We start from the raw sequence: 24,906 nt of genomic DNA on the forward strand, positions 1-24,906 counted from the left end.
AGAGATGCTGGTGTCATTGCTTGCAAGTTAGCTGCACACTGCAGGTACCAGAAGGCTTGTGTTTCAGCCATACTGATTCTAACCAAAAAATGACAAGTAAGAAAAGCTGAACAAAGTAAACAATTTTGTTCTCTCAGTAGGTTATTTGCAGTCTATAAAAGCCTAAAAAGGTCATTTACAGAAATGGGAGTGGGTTATATGCAAATACTCTTTCCACAGCAGGCACATAAAGGCAAAGCATCACTCGTAAAAGTATCTGCCATTGGTGTGTCATGTGGCTGCCACTTGAAGAGAAAGAAATGGTGGAGTGTAAAATAACAGCATCCAAATGTGAGCATGGCTGGCTGTACTGTGGGAGTTGTGAGCCCACTTTCACATGCAACACTTTTCCAAAGCCGCCTTGCCAGGCTTAGTCATTTCTAGCCGAAAGGAAGAAGGACCAGCAGAACCTGAGGCTTAAGAATACAACAGATAAAGTGTCAGTTCTATCTATCTAGGATGTAGGCAAATGTTTAAGAAGTTATGGGGATTGGTAAATGGTGCAAAAATGTGGAAAACATAATGGGACAAATGTATGATGTCAAATCATTGTCCTAATGGTTGATAAAATTGCCCTCCACATTGCCTGAGTCTTAAGAACTCACTACAGCTCTGGCAACTAATTTCCTGACCAGTGTGAGGGAATCACACCAGAGATGCATGAATACACAAACTGCAGTAGACACATTATTAAAGTGCATTATGTGCAATTTCAAATAGAATTTCAAAGCTGAAATATAGTGACTCATTTTGCTTTAGCTTCCATGGCTAAATGTGTGACATATTTTCAAAGGTTTGTGTTGCTCTTCAAATTTCACTCCTCCAAGTCAATCTAGACCTGTATGAAGGGTACGATCACACCTACAGTTTTCTTTGGTCTGAACCATAGTTGAAAAGTTTACTTTCTTGGATTTCTGTATATTTGGACGGTTTAGGTTTACAATTACCAAATACAAGCAAACCAAGGCTTGTAAACAGAAGTTACATGGACTAACAAGTAACTTCTGTGTAACTGTGTAACCTCTGTTTATTTGACAGAGTTTTGGCTACCTGTCTTCCCACCAGGTTAGAGATTTTTGCAGCCAGGGAGCGGGGGGAGTCAAAACAAATCCAATCACAGTCCCTGTAACTTATGATAAGGATGGACTTGCCATAATTTACCATCTCTGGTCTTCATACCAGGCAAGAATACATGAAGAAATAGCTGAATATGAGCATCAGTGTAGACTGCGGTTTGCAGGCCAGGCTTTCGAAGCATGAGTACCTTCTGGCTATCAGATGTCAACATCAGTCTCTTTATACCCATTAAACCACATGGAACAACAGTTGCACAATGAACAACCGTATGTTTTGGGGTCGATTCCTTTAGATGGTACAATTATGTTCTCACTCCTAACAAGCCGCACTACAGTTCTTTTTTTTTTGGTCAAATTTCAATACAAAAGACAAGAAAAGAAAAAGAAAATCACTAAAATCAGACATACAGGTTTTCCCATATGAGGGCACCTCAAGATAAACCTTGTACGAGACGTGTTCCTGACCTAAGAACACGCCTGATCAACACAACAGACTTGTGGACATAACACAGAATGGAGGACATGAAGTGTTTATTTTGTATTAGATATAATTTGGTTGTCTTAATGCATTAATGAATCAAGACAAAGTAGAATTTTCACCTCACTTTTCCAAAGTGTGACTTACAATAATAATGTGTGCCATATTTCCATTACCGCAACAGTTCTGCTACAGCTGCAAAATTGTAGAAACAGCACCTTTGACTGCTTGAGCAGACTCTGCCTCTGGTTAAACCCTCAGTATCATTCTTCTTTAAGAAGACCACTGTGCATTTCAGATGTACGTTCATGCAATAGCGTGAGTTTATCAAATCAATGAAATCAAATAATAAAATGGTCCATACGGATCTGTATAAACATGGTGAATTTAAATGCAAGTTGACAAGCCTTTGAAGTTTGTCACATGGACTCACTCCATGCTGCTGACCGCATATTATCATTGGGCTGCCCTTTAATAAGAATATTAGTCTCCCTTCATTGAGGAACAGCATGTTTAAAAGGATAGGATGAATGTGTTTTTAAGGTCCTTAACATACAGTGTTTAGAGCATCAAGGCCATGAGCTGTCTTCTTAATGGACATACTCACATTAGTCACAAAAGGTATGTAAATTATGACAGGTTGACTAATGTGTCTTGAAAGGTCTGTTTTCATTGTACCGTATTTCGCCTCCTGTTCAAGAAAGAATCATTAGAAAAGGAATAATTAGAAAAACCTCAGTGGTTGTTTTTCTAGTTGGGATGTTAATTGACGATGTGAGAACATACTCAGCCAAGGTTATTAAAATCTTTCACCCGTCTTCGAGGCCTTCTCGTGAAATATGTTTGATCCAAACCCTTGTCCTTGGATGAAGCTACCATGGTTCAATGGAAACCTCAATCGTTTCTCTTTTCCTCGTCTTGGATTTCAGTAGTTTCAGTACATATTCTATGAAATAACTCAAAATGCTTGCTTAAGATTCAAATCACACTTATCAAGAGAGCAAACCTGACCTTTGATGCCAATTTGATTTCAATTTGAAAATCCTGCTGAAACCATTGACAAGCGTCTTGTTGATTGCAAAGACATCTCTGTTATTTTGAAAGAGAGTGACCCTCGACTGTCAAAAGGCCTGACCCTAGCAAAGTTTAATGTAGCTTTCAGTGTTTTCAGAGACATCTTATGCAAAGTGTTTCCACAGAGACATGTAGAATTAGACACCTACTTGTCCATCATCTCTGATCTGACCCTATGCTACCAATCTGTGTCCAAAAACTGTGTTTCAAGCATGCACACCAATCCCACCTCCAAGTTGAAATTGTTCACCCGAGACGAACTTTCCCATATGTGCTAATTTAAATGAGTCTGTTTGTGCTTTTGCTAATTGTAAGTTTTTGCATGCTTGCCATTTTTGTGCCGACAGTCATTCCAGTGCAATAATATCAAAATTGGAGAGAGGCTGATGAAACACTCTTCTCCTCCAATCAACGTGCCTGAACTTTCTTGGAGCCTAAAGTTTTGCAGCTGGTCTTAGTTATCTTCCCAATGTAACTCATGTATGCAAAAATCTCCTCTCTGCTATTAGGGAACCCGATCTTGAGGACAAGTTGATAACAAAAGAGGTTAAGAAAGAATATACGATCGGCCTCTTCTCCAATTCCCCCTTTTCTACATGCTGAATTAGCGTGGAATCAAGACTCTGGCAAGAAAAGGCTCATTATCAATTTAACTGGTACTTTTCTGTGCGCTTAACTTTTGTCTGTCGCTGTAGCCCTTGCATATTTGATACATTGTCAGAGGGTCTGTGCTCGATTTCATTCAACATCTGTAGATTGCCTTTTGTGCAGCATTTGCTTGATGATTTTTTTTAGTCGTGGATTTTCCTTCTTCTCAACACACTACGGCCATCTCTGTTCTTATGAATACATTCAACAGGCTCAATGTTCCACTGCCTGACGAGAAAACGGTGGGTCCTGCTGCCTCTCTGGGATGTTTACGCATCAAACTAGATAGTGAGCTCATGCAAGCCTCCCTCCCTCCCCGACAAAACTTTCTCGTATCAGAGAGACTATGTCATCCTTTACCTCCGTAGCTTCCATCACCAAACAAGATCTGCTTTCATTATTAGGTCATTACAATTTCGCAATGCGTATTATTCCCCAAGGGCATGCGTTCATTTCTGAACGAAATCAATTCCCTGCCAGCTGAAATTAAATCTACCGTGCTGTTTGAAATTTGCGCAATCGTCGTCGCAGGAGTCTTGTGGGGCGGAAAGGGGTGTGTGAAACAGATTGTTTTGTTCTGTGACAATGAAGTCTTATTAACAAAGGTCGCTCCTCAGTACCATTCATTAACAGATTTGTAAGCTGAACATGCATTATGAATCATTTCATTTTACAGGCTACATACATTCTCAATAGTCTCAAAAGTCTCAATAATGATAAGACTGATACTCTATCACGTTTCTGTTTCATGCCCTATGCCCAGAAGCCAACCCCTCTAGATTAAACCCCACTCTATCTTTCTATTTGACTGCTGCAGCTCATTGCAGTAGGTCAAAGATAGCACATTCTGCACATGCTGCTTTCTCAGTTAATATGCATCATTATAGTCCACTTGTTTAATTCACATAAATTGCAGCCCTCCTCCACCAAAGCAGTAATTGCAGGTATTCAGCTTTATCTTCACTTCCAGGATTTCTCAGCGAGCAGCCCACTCCGCAATCCATCTATACGTCTTCTTCTCAATAGTATACTCAAGGAAAATCCAGAAAGAATTGATAAGGATCTGCCCCTCACCTTGCCACTAATTCATAAACTGGAGCTCTGTTTAAGACAGGCATTCTTCGGTTCATATACAGACACTTTGTTGGAATCAGTTTTCTTTACAGCTTTTTACAGGGTTTATGATGTTATGGTGGATTCACTTCTCTTTCAATAACATGCATGATCTCACCATGTCTGATTTTGTTCACACCAATAATAATAATACTTAAACATTCAAAATCTGACAGATTAAGTAAAGGAAATATAATTGCTCAAGCTAACACAGACTTTTGCGCCCTGTCTTCAATGTCCCGCTCCCTGCAGTTTCATCAATCTGAGTCTCTAATTGATCTCCTTTTCCTCGCTGATGCTGACAATGTTATGACAAGCTCCTGGTTCTCCACCAAACTCAAGCTGCTCTGTACTGACTGCAGGCCGACTCCTGATCGCTACACTCCTCACGCCTTCAGGATCGGTGCTGCTACCTGCTGGTTGAGAGCTGTGAAGAGGGCAGAGGGCATCTTAATGGACCACACACATCCCCTCAGCATGGAGTTCAGTCTCCTTCCATCTGGGAACATGTTCTGCGTTCCCCTATGCAAGACCAACTGCTACATGAACTCACTAGTCCCTAGAGCCATAACGCTACTGAATAGTCTGTAATCTGCACCCAGCGTTTTAATCTATGCATTAGACTTCCAGCAGCTTCTCATTACTGCATCTATCTAATTTCATTTCGTTGTCTCTTGTGGTGTTGTTGTATTGTGTGTCCTACAGTTGGGCAATTTCTATTTACCCATACTATCTGTGCATCATGTTGTATTGTTTTTATTGTGGTTTCTTAAAGCCACATAATGTTAGAATGGCCAGTGTCTGATCCAGAACACATGCGTGTTCATCTCTGTGCTGGAGGGAAATCAGTATGGTCATCCTGAGTATCAGGAAACGGCAAGGAGATGCTGTACATAGTTTATGCTTTGGGGGTCCAGTATGCACCGGAGCTGCATAAAAGCAAATCTATTCTCCGCCAAAGCCAAAAGTGTATTGCCATGTTATTCTCATTCAATAAAATGTTTATACCAAATACATGAGTTCTCCTGACTGAACTAGCTGTTAGCAACCTTCTCGTGTAATTAGTCCTGACAACTTGCGAGTTCATCGAGGGAAAGTTGCTGTGGAGGTGTGCTGCCAAACACAAGTTGTTGCCTGTAGGTTTTAGAAGATGAAAGAGTGTTTGCAAAAGAATAGCTGCAGTCTCTACTCAAGACGATCTGATTGTGTTGTTTTAACTTTCTCCAGGGAAACTCTCTATCAAACACCCCGTCTCTCTCTTTCTCTCCCTCTCCATATACATACTTCATTAGAAACCCTAGCCCTCTTTTCAGCTTCATCTGATTCTCAGCGCACAGATGAAATTAAGAAAACTGATCCTTAATGGGAAAATCTGCCTTAAAAGAAAATCTATATATTGTTATTCCTAATGGACAGTTTTATTTTAGGTTTATGCACCTAAACAATTCTCTCACAAAGCTAGAAACAAAACAACCAAGATGATGTGATGTGATGCCAAAGTGTCCAACTATTTTTTGCGTATTAGGATGGTATTGAATTAGAAAAACTAAATAACTAATTCAATAAAAAAATGTCCTAAATTCTTCAAAAAAGTTTTTACGCTCACTTTTTTTTTGTCAATAAAGAAATTATACAATAAATAATGACAGAAACACATTTGTTAAGTAAATAATAATATAGTCTTAGCATGATCGGCCCAACAAATTATTCTGTTTCATTGCACAACACTTCAAAAGTGGCTTTGGATGTTCTGAAATGCTTGGAAAATATAAAATATTCACCACAATCACCCGAAAATGTCATACACGCTGTCGCTCCATTACTTGGTGCAGTAGAATATTATAATATAACAGCATTTGTTTGTTTGTGTCTTCAGATGAAAATCAGCTGACACTAAAGAAGAATAACAACTTCTCCAGTACTAATCAATTCTTGAAAGAGTTTAGTGGATGTGTTTTTTCTGACACTCGTATTCACTTCAACCCAGCTAATGAAAACACATCTCATTTGTATTTTATTTTTTGCGACATTTCAAAAGTTCGCATAAAATTCACTTGACAATCATATGGAAACACAGCTATTGAAAGTGAGACACGGCTTTTTTGGCTGAATAACACCATTCAATTCTGTTTAAGGTGTAGTTTTTCTTTAATACTCTAGCCTGGTGGTGTCACGATCCCAGCCGGCTTACCATCCTGACCAGCTCTGCTCCAGTCCTGGTTTTCGCCCTTGCCAGTTCATGTCACTGCACACCTGTGTGCAGTCAGCCCCGCCTGCTGCCGGCTGCACCAGCTGCAGCTCATCTGCCCATTTAGCCTTCCCCATATTCTCCCTTCAGTCTTTGCCAGATCGTTTTAGCTTTCTACCTTGTTCGTTCCCGCCATTACTTAATGAATATTTTTCTGTCTGCCTGGTTCTGACCCTGCTTGCCTACCACTACTGTTGTTGTTGCCTTATGACCATCTGTGTTTGACCTGTGCCTGTCTATAACCCTGTACCTGCCTAACTACTCCAGTAAAGACGTTTCTGTACAGTATTCTCAGCCTCAGTCTGCGTTTTGAGTCCTTGTTCTGATCCTGACAGGTGGGTTAAAGAGTTTATCTCAAGACAAATGTCCAATGACGTTTTAATACAAGTGACCTAAAGATGAGGGCAAGTGCCGACACAACGCTGCAACTACACTTGTAAAACAATGTAATTCACTTAATAGTGAACAGTAGAGAGAGAAAAGAAAATGGGACAGAGAGCAAATGGGATGCAACACAGATCGAGAGCTGGATCCAGGCTCTCAGTGGCGCCCAGCAGCTTGCAGGAATCTGTACAATTGCTTTATGAATGGTTATTAGCATAGACCTTTTGGTGGTTTCAGTGTCTGGATTAATCAGCCCACAGCATCATGGACTGCCCTAGTAGTCACCCCTTTGCAGGAAAAAATTCAGCCTCTCCTGTCAGATCACGGGTTCAGGCAGCCACAAGCTACATCAATCAGACTGAAGCTCTCATTTATTCCACCTGCTGTAAACCTGCTGAACTATAACAGATGGACTTTCCTCGGTTGCTTTTCTGCACTTTACATTGTGCATTTGATGCCTTAGCGTGTCTCTGTGTCTCATATGTTTTCTCTATATTTTATTCTATTCTGAGTATGTCTTGGCTTTGTATACCTTGCTACAAAGTCTTGACTCTGATCTTTTGGTTTGGTCTCTACTGACTCCAATGGACCTTATACAATTCTGTGCAATTGTAACCATCATATCCTACGTCATGCAGTTGTCCTGCATCGATGCAGCATTAGTGCTGTAGTGGCTACTGCTGGCATTCTCTTAAAAAATATATAATATACTGTAGATAAGTATCATAATTGTTATATAAAAATTGTGTCTCTGAAATGTCTAGTTACAGTATCCGTGTCTAGTTACTGTCATTCTTTGCACTTTTCTGACAGTTGAGAAAATGTTCCATGCAGTGCGTCAGAGATCTGATCATAAATTTTGATTCGGGCACATTTAGTCCTCTGGGATCAAATGAAGTGTGCAGCTCTGTGAATATGAGAAGCCACTGACAAGCATTTCTCTGCAGCTGTGTGTGTCTTTCCTTGGAGTTCCATGTTAATGTGAGGCTTTTGGTGCTGGCAAATATGAGAAAATGTTCTCTATCATATGTCCAATTTAAGAGCCTATCAAATCACATTCATTAATCAAAAAGTCCTTTTATTCGTTAAGAAGAGCAGTTTTAATTGCTGGGTTCTTAGGTTGTAATGAGTTCAAAGCAGCATAAAATCACAGCTAAAAACACCCTCTTTGAATACTGTGAGTAGTTTTGATAATTTACAAGGCAAGACAAAAGGTTTAGGTTTTCAAGGCATAAGAATGCAGATCACAGATTTGGTGTGCGGCAAGACCAATAAATATTCAGAGGAGGCAGAAAAAGAACATTAAAATTGAAAGAAAACTGTTTCAATATTAGTTTCTGTAGTCAGACTTTTTTTATGTGCTGGCAACAAGAGGAGAAACGAAGAGGCTGTTTGCAACAAAATAAAAAGGATTAGACTTTTTTTTTTTTTTCAATTTCAGGAACCACTAGTCTCCAAATCCAATGCTGTTTCCCTGTTAACTGTCCTTCCTCACAAGCTAGTTCAAGTTGGCCAACACAACAGTTAGCAACAATTACCTGGGATTTTCTGAAACTGGGCACACATGCACACATGTACATGCCCACACACACACACACGGAAACTTTGGCCAAGCCTGAGGGTATCTATGCTGGCTTGTTACCTTCTATAGCTCTTTAACATGCATGGCTCCTGGTTTCTCTGGGCAAAGTCAACCACATCGAACTGTCCAAGACCAAAGGACCAGGCTCATGTTTGACCTTGCCACCTGTTTGACAAGAAAGTCATTGCTGAGCAGCATTGAATTAAAATTGTTCAATTAAAAGAGAGATTGTTCATCTCATTTAGTTGCTCTCTCTGTGTTGCTCTCTTCCAGTGATTAACCAAGCTGATATATTGTCTGGTGTTGCCCATTGTCTTTAGAACTGATGATGGTCTTTTGACCAAAACGTTTTCTGTTTGTGCACTTTTGTTTTTTGCACTTTTTTTCACTTCATCACCATGTAAATAAATTGTGGCATTTTTTGCATCAGTTGGCCTCTTTTTGGTCTTTGACCTTTATAGTATGCGATTTCTTTTTGATCTTCCATCTGTTGCTCTCTCTGTGAAATTGAAATTATTGGCAAGCCAACAAAAGTGACATTAAACTGCCATACCAAATATGTGCAAATCCACAAATGAGCCAGAACACAACTCACTTTCAATGACAGCTAACAAGCCAAGTATCCCCGGTGATGAAATGGCAGGTAACTGATGAGGAGGCGGATCATATAGGAAAGCTTATCACGGCTTTACTTAGAGGGAACAGCACCACTCGACAGTCAATCATTTTAAAATACTGAAGCACATTTCTATTGCTACAATACAGCAGCTTGGGTTAGGGTTAGATGAAGATGATTCGATGATTCCACTTTTCACTCTAACTCTCACTTAACAGGGGTCTAATGACATACCAGGCCCTTTGTAGCCAAAGGTTTAGAAGCAGAGAGAGCAGATCAAATCGAGCTGTACTCACGTATTGAGATTTGTCCAGCGGTGCCATGGTAACAGTTTTAAAGTTGTCCAGCAGGGCAGAATCAAAGTCCTGCAGGCCGGCGCTGGCATGAACGACTTTGTCCTTCACAAAGATGCTGACCGCCCGCAACATGAAGGAAACAAACAGGTGCATGTGGATGTAGTTCCTGGTGCAGTGAAGACGCCTGGAGTGAAAACAAATGATCTTACTTTTAACAAATAAATAATTAAATACACAATAAAATGCAACATAATGATCAAACCTTGTACTTGGGCTGTGGGGGGGATTTGAGGGGATATGAAGGGTAATGGCCTTCCTTTTATATGCAGTATGCTTTGCACCTCTCTTGTTAACTGATTTTTAAGGGGAACAGAGGAAAACAGTGCTTTTCTTTTCATCAAGGCTTTTATTTCCTACTTAACAACTCAACAATCTAAGTTGACTTTGATCAAAATGTGCTCTGTCTACACTTTTCTTACACAAAGTGGATGCAAATTGATCTACCAGTGATTTATCTACCCTTTAATTAAATTTAAATTGATCTAATAGAGATTACATTTTATATTAGTCAGATTGGAGGTGAGGTTGTCTAGCAGCTGGCAAGCTCAGGACCTTGGAAGAAACGCCTACATAGAGGAAACTCTGAGGTACTTCAATAATTAAAAAGCCTTCTCTCTCATCATTCAGGCTTTATCTCCCTCTGCAGCCCAATGCAGTGAGAACTATACTGTTATAGTGAATACTTAGTTTGAAGTAGAGTATTGATGGATGTCAGGAAAGAGTCACGAAAGTTACACGTGAAAGGTTTTCACAGCTTTTTGTTAAGGAGAGCTGAATCCAACTAATAGATCGATTCCATGTCTCCATTCTAAAAGCCTGTCTGCGCAGTCTTACGTCTTTCTCCATTCACACACAGTCGTTATATCTCTCTAGGCTGTCCACTTCTGACTCAGCCATTCCCCATTGATTTTGACAACCCAAAAGTGCCTCCAGTGCTCCGAATGCCCCTTGATGTTATCGGTGTATTGTGTTGCTTGACAGCCCCAGGGCTCATACAGGAAAGCAGCCTACTGAAATTGGATTCTAAAAGAGCTTTCTTACTAAAAGCTATATTGTAGATGAAAATATTTCATTTATTTGTCATTCATTACATTTATTCAGCGCTCTTATTCAATGCCCCTCTGACGAAAAATAATCCAACCCAGGATCAAGTAAGATTTTCAAGTATCTGTACTTTACTTGAGTTTTTCTTTCACTTAAGACTTTTTGCTTATACTCACTACATTTCAAAAGAAAAATCTATACTTTCTACTCTACTTTTAAGACAACTGCAACTGATCAAGAGCCAAATGTGATTGGCTGCTTGTTCACCAAAGCGACACCAAAAAGGAAGGAAAGGGACGGAGAGAGAAGCAACAAGAAGAAGAGAGAAGCAACAAGAGAGCAGAGAATTAGAAATTAGAAATTAGAAATAGCGTTAGTTATTTGAGGTGCAGACTCTTTCTCAACTGTGATTCAGAGGAACGCTCAGAGAACCGTTTAGTACGTTAGAAATACCTTTTTTAGGGGATTCCTTTTACTTCCATACTTTCAGTAGATTTAAGATGTACTTTTATACTTTGACTTGAGTGAAGAATTTGAATTGGTACTTCAGCTTTTACCAGAGTACATTTTTAGATGAGTATTTGCACTTTTACTTGAGTAAGGAATTTGTATACTTCTACCACCTCAGCCCAGGATCTTAACTGGCACTTCTTACACCAGCATGGCTGTCGTACCTCGTAAGTACTTATTGGGTATTACAGTATGTTTCTAGCTGTGCAACTGGCACTCAACGATCATTTCATGTAATGCTCTTGGTTGCTTCCCTGTTGCTTGTCTGTCTCTCTGTCTTGCTCCCCCTGTCTTCTGTCTGTCTCTGAAGTTGAGTGCACTTCAGCTGAATGTGCACCTGTGTTCCTCAGAGCTTAAAGTGGGAACAGCAGTGGGGGATCCAAAGGGGTTTTGAAGTGCCACTGTAATGAATATACCTACACTACAATCTCATAGCAAACCTGGATATCCTTGCCAGTGGAGTCATCACATTAAATACAGAATAAAATGCAACAATATGATCAAAACTATAACCAAGGAGGCATATTTGAGGGGGGATGAAGGGGAATGGCCTTCCGTTTATTTACACAATATGTCTTGCACCGCTCTCCTTAATAATACATTTTAAGGGGAAAAGTAGGGGAAAATATTGCTTTTCTTTTCCTTTAAATTAATCTAATAGATATACACTTTTATAAAGGTCGGATTGGAAGCAAGGTTGTCTGGCAGCTGGCAAGCTCAGGACCTTGGAAGAAACACGTCATGAGGGGAAAGTAGGAAAGTCTAAGGCACTTCAAAAAACAAAAAGCCTTATCTCCCTCTGCAGCCCAATATAGTGAGAAGTGTACTCAGTGAATATTTTGAATAGCTTGAAGTAGAATACTGATGAATGCAGGAAAGAGTCAAAAAAGGTAATTTTCAAAAGGTTTTCACACGCTCTTTGAAGTCACATCATAAATCAAAGTAAACACAGCAAAAAGTGGTTAACTAGAGAAAAAGAAAAACTCAAATTCTTCTCTAAAGCAAAAAGCACTTTTTTTTGTGCGCTTGCATATCAGTTCCCACCATCAATGACAGCTCTGAAACTACAGCAGCGTCCTCTCACTGTGCTTGGCTATTCATTAAATCTCACTTACTGCCTCTGTCTCGTCACCCATAGGACAAAGACCCTCACATATATTCTTATTCTCACATGACAGCAGCTTCCTGCTCCTCACTGTCTACTTGAATGAAATCCTTCATCAGCTATCTCAAATATTAAATCTTAAATGTCAAAAATAATGTTTTGTACGTGTTGAGTATTATGTTATTGTGTGTCATATTTTTCTTGTGATATCTTGTCAAAATAAAAAAAGGAAGAAAATCTGCCAACAAATAAAACAAAATGTCAAAAATAAGTCATCTGTTGATACTGCATGCCAAATAAATGACAACTAATTACTTTAATTAGTTAAAAACTAAAGGCTTTTCATATATTGAGTTTCAGTAAGGGCTCTGTTGGGAATTACTGATGGCAGATTGTTTTGAGCTTTAGGCTTTGTTCACTCTGTAAACTCTTGACTCTTGTTTTGTTCTATTTATCATGGTTTCTTTGTGATCTCTTTGTGAATCTTTACATACATAACTGTATTTCTCAATATTTCAGTGAACTGCTCTATTTTAGACTTGTTTTGTATTTCTTTGCAAAGTCCCGTTTTATTAACTCCTGTTTCTGCTTCATTTGAAGAGAGAGAGAGAGAGAGAGAGAGAGAGAGAGAGAGAGAGAGAGAGAGAGAGAGAGAGAGAGAGAGAGAGAGAGAGAGAGAGAGAGAGAGAGAGAGAGAGAGAGAGAGAGAGGCAGAATAAAATGCAAATGCAGAATAAACCATTTATAATTAGTGAGCATTAAAACACAAAATGCATTTTCAATCATAAATTTCCCTTTCCCGTTTCTCCAAATAAATCATTTGTCTGTCTCTTCTGCTCTCATTTGCTATTTCATCTCTTCTTGAGCCCCAGCTTCAGGTTTGTTTGCAAATGGATTGACAGCCTTTAGTCGTTCTTTACACTTATTTCAGGTTATTTGTTCAACAAAAAATGATAAAAGGTAAGAACGATCTCAGGTAAGAATTTGATCTCAGATGTGATAAAGGAAAACTTTCTGGAGCTGCTGCAATGACAATAGATGTGTGGCTGTCTAAATAGACTCATCTCAACTCTTTTCACAGTAGGAATAACAGTTCAATATCAGTAACTCGTCTTACCTGAAGTACCCAATGATGAAGATGGCCACGAGCAGAGAACTGAAGGACACAGCATAGCCAATGGTATACATGACATACAGCCGCTCAAAGAAGTCCTGCTGTGTACACAGAGAGAGGCAGTGTTACAACTACTGCACTTAATGAAGAGACAGGTTTAGAGTCCAGTCCGCTCATTAAGGGAAAAGACACAGATACAGAGGATGAACGAACATGACTCATAGCTGCTTGGTTTAAAAGAGGATGTCAGAACAAGACCATCCTCACCACTGACATTTTAGTAGTGTTTTGTTTTAGTATTTTGCTGGAAAAAAAGACAAAGGAATAACATGTGAACCAGTTATTAAAGTTGAAGTGTTATTCAGACAAATGCTGCCTTGTGGATTGTAGGTAGTATGGCAAATGAACGAGTGAACCTGTCATGATCTGGCTCTTGTGTTCTGCCCGCCCACCTAATCCTCTTCCTTTTCTCCCTCTGCCTCAGCAGGTCCATGCAGAGGGGCGGGCCCGATCTCCACGGGAGCGAGGCTCACAGGCACACCTGTTTCTCATCCTGTCATCAGCCCGGCTACTTAAGCCTACTCCTAGTTTCCCCCAGTGCCAGTTGATTCCCGCTCATGCTCAAGTCTCCTGCCGCCTCGCTCTCGTGGAGACCTCCCGTCATAGTGTATTCACTGCGTATCTCTTGTCGAAACTGTAGTTCCAGTTTTCTAGAGTTTTTTCCCTCCGGGGCACTCTCAGTTATATTTTGCCTGCTCGTGGTCTCATTTTTTCCCGCAAGGAGTTTCTCTGTTATTTTTGGAAATAAAACCGTTTTTTTGTTCGATTCTGCATCTGGGTCCTGTCTCCTCGTGAACACACCCCTAACAGAATCAACTGGCCAAGATGGACCCAGCAGAATCTGAGAGTTTTAAGCGGGCGCTCTCCAGCCAGGCAGCAGTGGTGAATCAGCACGAGTCTTCCCTGCTTCAGGTGATGGAACACCTGCAGCAGCTCACCGCCAGCGTGTCTCAACTGGGCGGCCAACTGGAGGCCATCAAAGACCAAGTGATTCCACCTTCCGGCTCTTCCCCTCAACTCCAAGCACCTGACCAGGCCGCCAGTCCAGCGCAGCAAACCAGAGAGCCCTACATCCCTATACCGGCCAGGTACTCCGGTGATTTAGGGACATGTGCTCAGTTTCTCCATCAGTGTTCACTAGTGTTTAGCCAACAGCCCAATACATATGCTTCTCAGTCAGCTAAAATCTCATTTGTCATGAGTCTTCTCACAGGACAGGCAGCCGCCTGGTCCTTAGCTATCTCCGGTCAGCAATCAGACCTCCTCACTGACTACAAACTATTCTCAGATGAGATGAAGCGGGTTTTCGACCACCCAGTCAAGGGTAGACAGGCAGTGGGTCAATTGCTGGATCTTCAGCAGGGAAACCAGCCAGTGTCACAGTTTGCTGTAAGTTTCCGCATTCTAGCCGCGGAGAGCAGGTGGGGGGACGCAGCTCTTCAGGCTGTTTTTTGTAAAGGGCTCTCCAGTGAAATTAAAGATGAGCTGGCAGTGCGTGAAGAATGCTCCTCACTTAACCAACTCATAGATTTAGCCATCAGACTAGATAACAGACTGAGGGAGAGGAATAGGGAAAGGCTGGAAACCAGGAGAAGACGACCTGCAGCCGGTTCCTCGCCTCCCGTCCAGGACCCCGCACCACCCACTCAAGGCTCCACCCTCCTCGCCCACGAGTCCCGCCAACCCCCAGCGGAGGAACCCATGCAGCTCGGACGGGCGCGCCTGACCCCAGCAGAACGACAGAGACGGATGACAGGGAGACTCTGCCTCTACTGCGGCCAAGAGGGACATTACGTCAGCCGCTGCCCGGAGGCGCCAAAAGGCCAGGCTCACCGGGGAACAGGAGGTTCCTGGTGAGCCGAATCTCGTCAGCCTCCGCTTCACGCCTCCGGGTAGCAGGTACGATTCACGCCACACAACACTCCCTCTCGGTCGAGGTCTTGGTCGACTCGGGGGCAGATGACAATTTCATTGACGTTGGTTTCGTTAAAGCCCATGGCCTACCTGTGTATAAGCTAACCTCACCCAAGGAGATCCACTCCATAGATGGTAAATTGTTGGAAATTGTTACTCACAAGACTGAGCCCCTTAGGCTACTTCTCTCCAGCAATCATCACGAGCATATAGAATTGTTTGTCATCACCTCTCCCCTTAACAACGTCATCTTGGGCATTCCCTGGCTCAAGCTGCATAACCCCCACATTGACTGGGTCACGGGCACCATCCGCAAGTGGAGCCTGCACTGCCATGCTCACTGCCTGCAATCTGCAGTCCCGGCCCGGATCTCCAGCTCCTGCCAGCAACCCGAGGTAATTGACCTGACTAATGTTCCCTCCGAGTATCATGACTTAAAGGAGGTGTTCAGTAAGACTTCTGCCAGCACCCTTCCCCCGCATAGACCTTACGACTGCGCAATCGAGTTGCTCCCCGGGACACCCCTCCCTACCAAACGGTTGTATAACCTCTCCAAGCCTGAAAGGGAAGCTATGGAGAGTTATATCACTGACTCGGTAGCGGCGGGGCTGATCCGGCCCTCTTCCTCACCTGTAGGGGCGGGTTTTTTCTTCGTTGAGAAAAAGGACAAAACGCTCCGCCCCTGTATTGATTACACAGGACTTAACGACATCACAGTCAAGAACAAGTACCCTCTTCCACTCATAGACTCTGCGTTCAGCCCCCTACACGACGCCTGCGTTTTCTCAAAATTAGATTTGAGAAACGCCTACCATCTCGTCAGGATCCGTGAGGGGGATGAATGGAAGACTGCGTTTAACACGCACCTGGGACACTTTGAGTATCGGGTGATGCCTTTTGGACTGACTAATGCTCCTGCAGTTTTTCAATGTTTGGTAAATGATGTGTTACGAGACTTACTAAACAAGGTTGTCTTCGTTTACCTCGATGACATTTTGATTTTCTCCCGGTCCCAAGAGGAACATGTTAGTCACGTCCGGGATGTCTTACAAAGACTCCTAGAAAACAAGCTCTATGTCAAGGCTGAGAAATGTGAGTTTCATGTGTCTTCTGTCAGTTTCTTAGGATACGTGGTGGAGAAGGGGCAGCTGCGGGCCGACCCCTCAAAGGTGGAGGCAGTCCGGGAGTGGCCTGTTCCCACCACTCGCAAGCAACTACAACGCTTCCTAGGGTTTGCTAATTTTTACAGACGGTTCATAAGAAACTATAGCCGGATAGCGGCCCCTCTCTCTTTCCTCACCTCGAGTAAAGTAAACTTTGCCTGGTCACCTACTGCTGATGCTGCTTTTGGCACACTGAAAGACATGTTTATCAATGCGCCTGTCCTTACTCACCCAGATCCTGAGCAGCAGTTTGTGGTCGAGGTTGATGCCTCGGATTCAGGGGTCGGGGCCGTCCTCTCCCAGCGCCAGCCTGCTGACGGCAAGCTCCACCCCTGCGCTTTCTTCTCTCGTCGCCTCAGTCCTGCGGAGCGCAACTACGACGTGGGAAACCGAGAGCTATTGGCAGTGGTTCTGGCTCTTCAGGAGTGGCGGCACTGGTTGGAGGGGTCGGCGCAGCCATTCATCGTATGGACAGACCACAAGAACCTGTCATACCTGCGCACGGCGCGGCGCCTCAACTCCCGTCAGGCCCGTTGGGCTCTCTTCCTGGGCCGGTTCTCCTACACCCTCACCTATCGCCCCGGTTCGAGGAACGTCAAGCCAGATGCACTCTCCCGACAGTTTTCCGAGGAAGAGAGAGAGCCCAGCAGTGAGACCATCCTTCCTCCCGCCTGTGTGGTGGGGGGGCTCCGGTGGCGGGTCGAGAAGGAGGTCCAGGAAGCCCTCCAGGGACAAACTGTGCCGGACGGGTGCCCTCCCGGACGGCTTTTCGTTCCCATGGTCACGAGATCTTCAGTGCTCTCTTGGGGACACGCCTCCCGGATAGCTTGCCACCCGGGAGTCCATCGCACCCTCACATTGGTTCAGCAGCGTTTTTGGTGGCCGTCCATGGCTGCTGATGTTCGAGCCTTCATTGCCGCCTGCACGGTGTGTGCTCGCAACAAGGCCTCACACCGTCCCCCGGCGGGTCTCCTCCAGCCCCTACCCATTCCTCCACGCCCTTGGTCTCACATAGCAGTGGATTTTGTTACGGGCCTACCTCCCTCAGAAGGAAACGACACCATTTTGACTATTGTGGATCGGTTCTCCAAGGCGGTTCATTTTGTTCCCCTTCCCAAGCTCCCCTCCGCCTTGGAGACCGCTAATCTGCTAGTTCAGCATGTGTTCAGGCTCCATGGTATCCCCCAGGACATCGTATCGGACCGAGGTCCACAATTCACCTCCCAGGTATGGAAGGCTTTCTGTCGGGCTCTGGGGGCCGCCACCAGTCTCACCTCCGGCTACCATCCCCAATCTAACGGGCAAACGGAACGGGCCAATCAGGACCTGGAGACTGCTCTCCGCTGCGTCGCCTCCCGGCTCCCCTCCTCCTGGGCGACACACCTTCCCTGGGTGGAGTATGCGCACAACTCCTTGATCAGCTCGGCCACGGGTATGTCCCCGTTCATGATCAACACGGGGTTCCAACCCCCTCTATTCCCCAGCCAGGAGTCCGATGCGGCGGTGCCCTCGGTTCGGGCCCAGTTCCGCCGGGTCAGACAGGTGTGGCGTGAGACCAGGGCAGCGTTGGGTAGGACCGCTGAACGGAATCGGCGGTTGGCGGACCGCCACCGGATCCCTGCTCCCAACTACAAGGTGGGTCAAGAGGTATGGCTGTCATCACGAGATCTTCCCCTCCAGACCGAGTCCAGGAAAATGGCCCCCAGGTACGTCGGTCCCTACACGGTGGAGAGAGTGATCAACCCTAGTGCCGTCCGGCTCCGCCTCCCTGCCTCACTGAACGTCCACCCGGTGTTCCACGTCTCCCTCCTGAAACCTGTCTCGGTCAGCCCTCTCCAACCACCAGTGCCACCGCCTCCTCCCCCCCGTCTCATCGAGGGTCACCCAGCATACACTGTCACCCGCATTCTGGACGTCCGCAGGCGGGGCCGAGGATATCAGTACCTGGTGGATTGGGAGGGGTACGGTCCCGAGGAGCGCTCCTGGATCTCGCGCTCCCTCATCCTCGACCCACAACTGCTGCGAGAGTTCTACACTAGGTACCCGGGTAAGCCAGGTAGGACGCCTGGAGGCGTCCATTAGGGGGGGGTACTGTCATGATCTGGCTCTTGTGTTCTGCCCGCCCACCTAATCCTCTTCCTTTTCTCCCTCTGCCTCAGCAGGTCCATGCAGAGGGGCGGGCCCGATCTCCACGGGAGCGAGGCTCACAGGCACACCTGTTTCTCATCCTGTCATCAGCCCGGCTACTTAAGCCTACTCCTAGTTTCCCCCAGTGCCAGTTGATTCCCGCTCATGCTCAAGTCTCCTGCCGCCTCGCTCTCGTGGAGACCTCCCGTCATAGTGTATTCACTGCGTATCTCTTGTCGAAACTGTAGTTCCAGTTTTCTAGAGTTTTTTCCCTCCGGGGCACTCTCAGTTATATTTTGCCTGCTCGTGGTCTCATTTTTTCCCGCAAGGAGTTTCTCTGTTATTTTTGGAAATAAAACCGTTTTTTTGTTCGATTCTGCATCTGGGTCCTGTCTCCTCGTGAACACACCCCTAACAGAACCCAAACAAAGACCAAACCATCTGACAGACAATCAATTTAAACAGAAAGAGGGAGAAGAGATTTAGCTGAGACAACCATACACAGGTTTCCAACAAGACTTTCTGGCTGATATCTGAGAAGTCTCTTGCAGTCTAGGCAGGTGTGGGGCAGCCTGAGACCCTTAATCCCCAGACAGATGAAGGGCTTCACAAAAGCAGACCGGGTTGAGACAACAAAGCACCTGTTCATCTGATATCTAAGAAATCTTCACTTGCGTTTGTCAGACAGCAAAAAGAACCAATAAAAACAAAATCAAAAAGGACCAACATGGCAATTTTATATTAGCTGTTTAAAGTTAGCTGTTAAAGTGCTATCTCATCTCATCTCATCTCATCTCATCTCATCCCATCTCAACTCATCTCAAAAGACGTTGAAATGGTTTATTGACTCTGGTGCATATTTTTGATATTTACACCATTTTATGCATTGTTTAAATATGTAATAATGTATTTAAAAAACTGGGCTATACATAGCCAAAAAGATCCTGGGCTTTATGAGAGCTAAAGCACAGATGCAACGTTGAAATGATGTCTAGTGCGCAGTGGGGAGGTTACAGTTCACTCATAATATCCTTTGATTTTCATAGAGCAGAGTACAAAAATCATCATGGGTCCACAACTAATTAGGCATTAATGAGTGTTCAGTTTGCTTGACAGGCATTCGCTCCAATCAGTCAGTGAAGAACGATTCTTTTCCTTCCACTTTTTAGTTGGTTGGTTGGAACGGGTAGCAAAGTTTTCAGTTATGTGACTTCAAGTAAAACAAATGAAGGAGAGAAGGCAGGAATTGAGAAAAGCCTTGAACAACAAACACAGCAGACAGCTAATGAAGAGTGTCCTGCCTGTAGTTTGTTGCCAGAAGTTTCTTTTGTTTTTTTGCTCTCCCACCTGCTTTGACATTTAAGAACAAAACGTTGAACCAAGAAGCACATTTCTTCAGAGGATGAGAAGAAATTGCTTGCTGGAGGAGCATCACATTTTAAGCTGTGTATTCTCACCCCTCTACCACCAACCAGCTGTTGCTCTGCACCTTGTAGTCTCCCACTAGCTTACACACACCTTTAATTACTGGAGAGACAGCGTTGGAAGTTTACCGCCAGCAGACATCCATGTCATAGATCTTCATAACAACCACCCACATTAGATTGCCTGATGGATCCATTTTTAAATTTTGACTGTTAATGTATGTCCTCATGTGTGTATTTACACATTTATCCGTGTGTGGGCTTGTCAAGTGTATGTGTGCATGTGCACTTACACACACGCAAGCATGTACTGTGTGTGAAAGAGCTTGGATTAGCTCGCTCGTGTGGGTGTGTGCAGCCACTGAACAAGGCGGCTGCTGCTCAAATGTTTTAAAGCTTTACTTACTTTCCCTTCCTCATTAGTGGGCTGGAGGAAGCGCAGGCACTCGGAGTAGTTGGCCCACGTCTTGTTCCAGCTGTCCACAAACACCCATGAACCGTTGACATCACACTTTCTGTAGGCATGGCCTGCAAACACAGATATCATCTCACCTAGTATACTGTTATCGTCGTCAAATATGTTCTCAAAAGTCGATATTTTCTATTATTACAAGGCTAAGTCGAATATTCAATTCTGATTGGCCATTGAACGCATTCTGAGGTCTGTTATTTCTGGATAACAGACATCTAATCATATTACTCTGCACAGCTGCTGCAGAGGTTATCAAAAGTGGCAATTATTCAAATGCAATTAACTCGCAGCACTTTGAGCCAGTTCCTGAACTGCCAACATTAGCGCTACTCTCTGGTCTGACTAACGTGGCTCCAGACAAACACTCCACAAGCCTAACAACATGAAAGATTTTTCCAATATTACTTTTAATTTATTCGGAGAGCATGAAACTTTTGATACCTGGCTAGAAGCTGAACAGTCCTCAGTAAAAGAGAGAAAACAAAACAAAAGTGCAGAAGAAGCAAATAAACATAAAAGGCACAAAGAAGAGACTTAGATAAAGTGCAACAAATTGATGCTGCAGAAGCGCTAAGAAGTAGCCAATGTTATGTTGGTCACGTTGCTATGGTTACAGTTCTGCTGGGACTATTTTTTTTTTTTGGCAGAAGCTTGTCAGTTACTTTGACTCCCTATAAAATCATTTTAAATCAACATTTTGTGTCAAATGCCAGCCGGTCATTATGGCTGGCTGAACATTACTCCTTACTTCACACACATTCATTGTGGACATCTATAATGTATTTCAAGTTGGGCTTGGTCCCAGGGTCAGGAAGCAGTTCATAAACAGACTATTCACACAGGGTTCAATTAGTAAGGTTCTATTGTAAATTAATATGCTGAGGAGCAGGGGTGGAACTTAGGGATTTTGTACATGAGCCCTCCAGTCTTGTAGAGTCAAATTATTACTCGCCCAGTATAGATAATGTAATGTTCAAGTTTAATGAGGCAGATCGTGCTGTAAATTTATATACATGCATACAAATAACAAGTTTGCGTACTTTTGTATAATTTACATTTACATTATTTTTTTTTTTTCAGAGAAAATGGTGGAAAAGACTGCAGGAGCTGTTACATCTGGCGTTACAATAATATGCAGCCATTTCAAGAGAGTTTTGCCTGTTTTGCTGGGAAAAATCAAATTACCAGCCTCACCTGGTAAAGGTCATGCCATGCGGAGAGGGCTGTAATGTAAAGTTGAACAGCATTCAGTCAACCACGTACCTTTGTGATTGAAGTCGTAGATGTAGGAAGGACAGGAAACCTTGGTGACGGCCCCGGTGAAGCCTTGGGGCCAACAGATGAGACCATCCCAGCCTGGAGGGCACACCTCATCTGGAGGGAGGCGGAGGACAGGAAGGCAAACACACTGTCATCCATAACTCCTTTTGCATTGAATTGTGACTTGCTTTCAGATAATGAACCCATCAGCCTGTTGCGGTCTCCACAGCACTGTGGTCTTCAAGTTCTTCAGTTTGAGGCACTTCACTCCTCTGTACCAGGGTGCTATCTTCTATCTGACTTCATCACAGTGTGTAAAGTCACCCACATATTCTTACTGTGTTTATTTTTGTTTGTGCTCCATTTTGTTATCAACATTTCCTCTTTGTTTGCCCACCCTCGACACTCGGGGGTCCCTCTCTGAGCAGCCGCACCAAGGTTTCTTCCATTTTGTTTTTTCCTAATGATTTCCATAATTTCCATACTTTTTGTGGGAGTTTTTCCTTGTGCTCTGTTGAGGGTCTGAGGTTGGAGGGTGTTGTTTTCATTTATTGTTTTCATAATGTGGGCGTCATGAAGCCCTTTGAGATGTAACCGTGATTAAGGGATTTACAAATAAACTTGACTAAAGACGTGAAGTGAGAAGTTTTTACAAAGTTCTACTGCAGTGAACTGTAAGTTACAGTTTCTAATCATATCTTGTAAAATGACGTTTATACAGTTAATTATTCGAGGTAAATTGTGTATTTGTCAATGGGAAAATTTGTACTTTTTGCCGTAATTTTTTCTTAATATATTTTGTCATATTTGAAACAGTTGAAACAACAATTACTCTAAGTTTACATATGGAAGAAATGTTTTAATGTTGAACAGATACAGATACAAATCGTGCCACCTCCGCACACCCCTAATTGACATAATCTGACATTGTGTGGAGCCACTAGACCTTTGGGCAACTCAATAAAATGACATCCAGAAAGTACTGAGGTTGTACGCTTCCTTTCAGCCTCTGCTGACTCATCTCCACTCTGCCCACAAAATGACAGATCTCATGCGTGTACAAGGGGAACAGTGTAAAGTGCAAATTTAAAAAGCTCAAGTATAGTGTTTTGGTTTTTTTGCAATCTTCATTTTGAAACTCACAGTGTAATTTATCCTGCATCATCCTCAAGCAGAATGCTTTCAAAGTGAATACATGATGAATAAAATAATAGTTCGTAAAGGCATCTTGGGAGAAAAGTAATTGGTCCATCTCTGGCTGCCACTCTGATAAGTTCATGGCCTTCATGTAATTGAAAAAAAGCCAAGTGACAATGTTTTGCTGCAATGGTGCCGAAGTGCATCATTGTACACTAAACCTTATAGTTTTTCTTATTTGTTAACACACATGTTCTGAAATACCAAATTTTCTCCTTTCATTTTTGTGTTTGTGTAACAATACAGAAAAATGTTATAACCATGACCATTTGACCAGGCAAGTGTGTGTAGATAGATAGATAGATAGATAGATAGATTGATAGATAGACAGACAGACAGACAGACAGACAGACAGACAAAAGGGCAATTTCATCTATTCGCACTGAAGGCCTGTCTCCACTGTTGATCTCGGAAATTATTTTATTTTAAATATTTTTAGCATTAAGACTTCAGAAAAGCCAGTTATTTGTTGTTCTACACATTCAGTTGTTCTAATAATCAATTTAGTATAACAAACAAAATGTTTTGTGTGCAAGTTTTGTACCTGTGGTCTCCAGGTTTCTGTTGGAAAGGTTCTGGTGGCACTGCAGTTTGATTTCATAAAGGATGTACATCTGCTCCTCAGCTGACAGAGCCCCATCAGTCCCCATCTGTAGAGCACAGAACAACATCAGATCCACTGACGCACTCCAATCAGTCTCAAACACTCTACATGTTGCCTCATGTCGTAACCCAAGATGACGAGAGACCAGATTTGCAACTTCAAAGCTACAGTATACTATTTTGACATTACAATAACAGTATCAGTCTGTGTCTGTCTGAGACCCTGTGTGTACATGCCTCAGTTCTCCATTGCCTGAAACTGGCTTTTCAGTGATGTTTTGGGCTTTTTCCCACGGCGCAGCCGAGGGCATCACGAGCCAAATTCAGGTCAGGCAGAGAGTCACTCAGTCAGTCAGGTAACGCTTAGTGAGATGATGCGCTTCGTCAGATGGCCTCTAAATATTTTGACTGTGAGATGCAGTGTTTCCCATACAGAGGCACAAAATCAAAATTTGGTCAGTGTAGAGAAATGGATCTAAATCGATCTCTGACGTATAATCACGTCATGTCTGTAATTTGGAGATGTGCAGACAGCAGACCAGCAGCATTGAACTCAATCCACAGAGTCTCCTGGTGTGAAAACAAAAGTGCAACTTAACATTCCACAGTCAGTAACGGGGATTTGTAGACAGTAACTCGTCTTCGCTGCCCTACTTAACTTAAAGGATAAGGCTGGTGTTTTTTAATGCATTGCTTACCGTCAACAAATCCTATGAAAATAACAAAATCAGCAATGATTTTGTCAGGTGCCTGACAGAAGATAAAATAATACTTGAACCTGAAAAACACTATCATGAACACCTCTACTTATCAGCTTACACTTTCTTCATGTTCTATGTTACACAGATATGTACAGTAGCCTGTTGTAAAAGATCATCATGTAATTAGCCAAACACAATCAAAATATGGGAGGGAGCTGCCAGTAATGCAAACATATCAATATTTATTGGGTACCTCAAAACACATGTGGAGTCCCAATTTTACAAAAGAACAAAATAATGAGATGGCTGTGAAGGTTGTGTTATAGCTATCTTATATGTACTGAAGAAGCCATTGTCAGCTAAACACATTGTGTCTGTATCCATGTAGCCCTACACAGCCATCTCATTCGTGGTTTTGTAAAATTGTTTTGTGGTACCCAATAAATATGAATACTTTTGCAATACTGGCGGATCCATTCCCTATGTTGATTCTTTTTTTGCCTCCTGAACACTATTGTTTCCAAGCTATTGCTGTATTAGCCAAACACAAATATAATGACAAAATACTGTATACATTTCAGCAAATACAGTGGGGTAC

The 24,906-nt window shown here is 43.0% G+C and overlaps 1 protein-coding gene across 1 annotated transcript in view; it reads right to left on the reverse strand.

The window, feature by feature from the left end:
- Positions 1–24,573, reverse strand: part of pth2ra (parathyroid hormone 2 receptor a) — a 62,667-nt gene extending 38,094 nt beyond the window's left edge. The window contains exons 1-6 of the mRNA XM_078285920.1: positions 24,562–24,573; positions 23,549–23,654; positions 21,811–21,921; positions 20,482–20,603; positions 13,391–13,488; positions 9,555–9,738 (exon numbers count right to left, since the gene is read on the reverse strand). Coding sequence (XP_078142046.1) covers positions 9,555–9,738; positions 13,391–13,488; positions 20,482–20,603; positions 21,811–21,921; positions 23,549–23,654; positions 24,562–24,573 — 633 coding nt within the window. The remainder of the gene's footprint in view (positions 1–9,554; positions 9,739–13,390; positions 13,489–20,481; positions 20,604–21,810; positions 21,922–23,548; positions 23,655–24,561) is intronic.
- Positions 24,574–24,906: the final 333 nt, after the last annotated feature.

This window comes from Centroberyx gerrardi, chromosome 10, assembly GCF_048128805.1.
Source record: "Centroberyx gerrardi isolate f3 chromosome 10, fCenGer3.hap1.cur.20231027, whole genome shotgun sequence".
In the NCBI taxonomy this organism is placed as follows: domain Eukaryota; kingdom Metazoa; phylum Chordata; class Actinopteri; order Beryciformes; family Berycidae; genus Centroberyx; species Centroberyx gerrardi.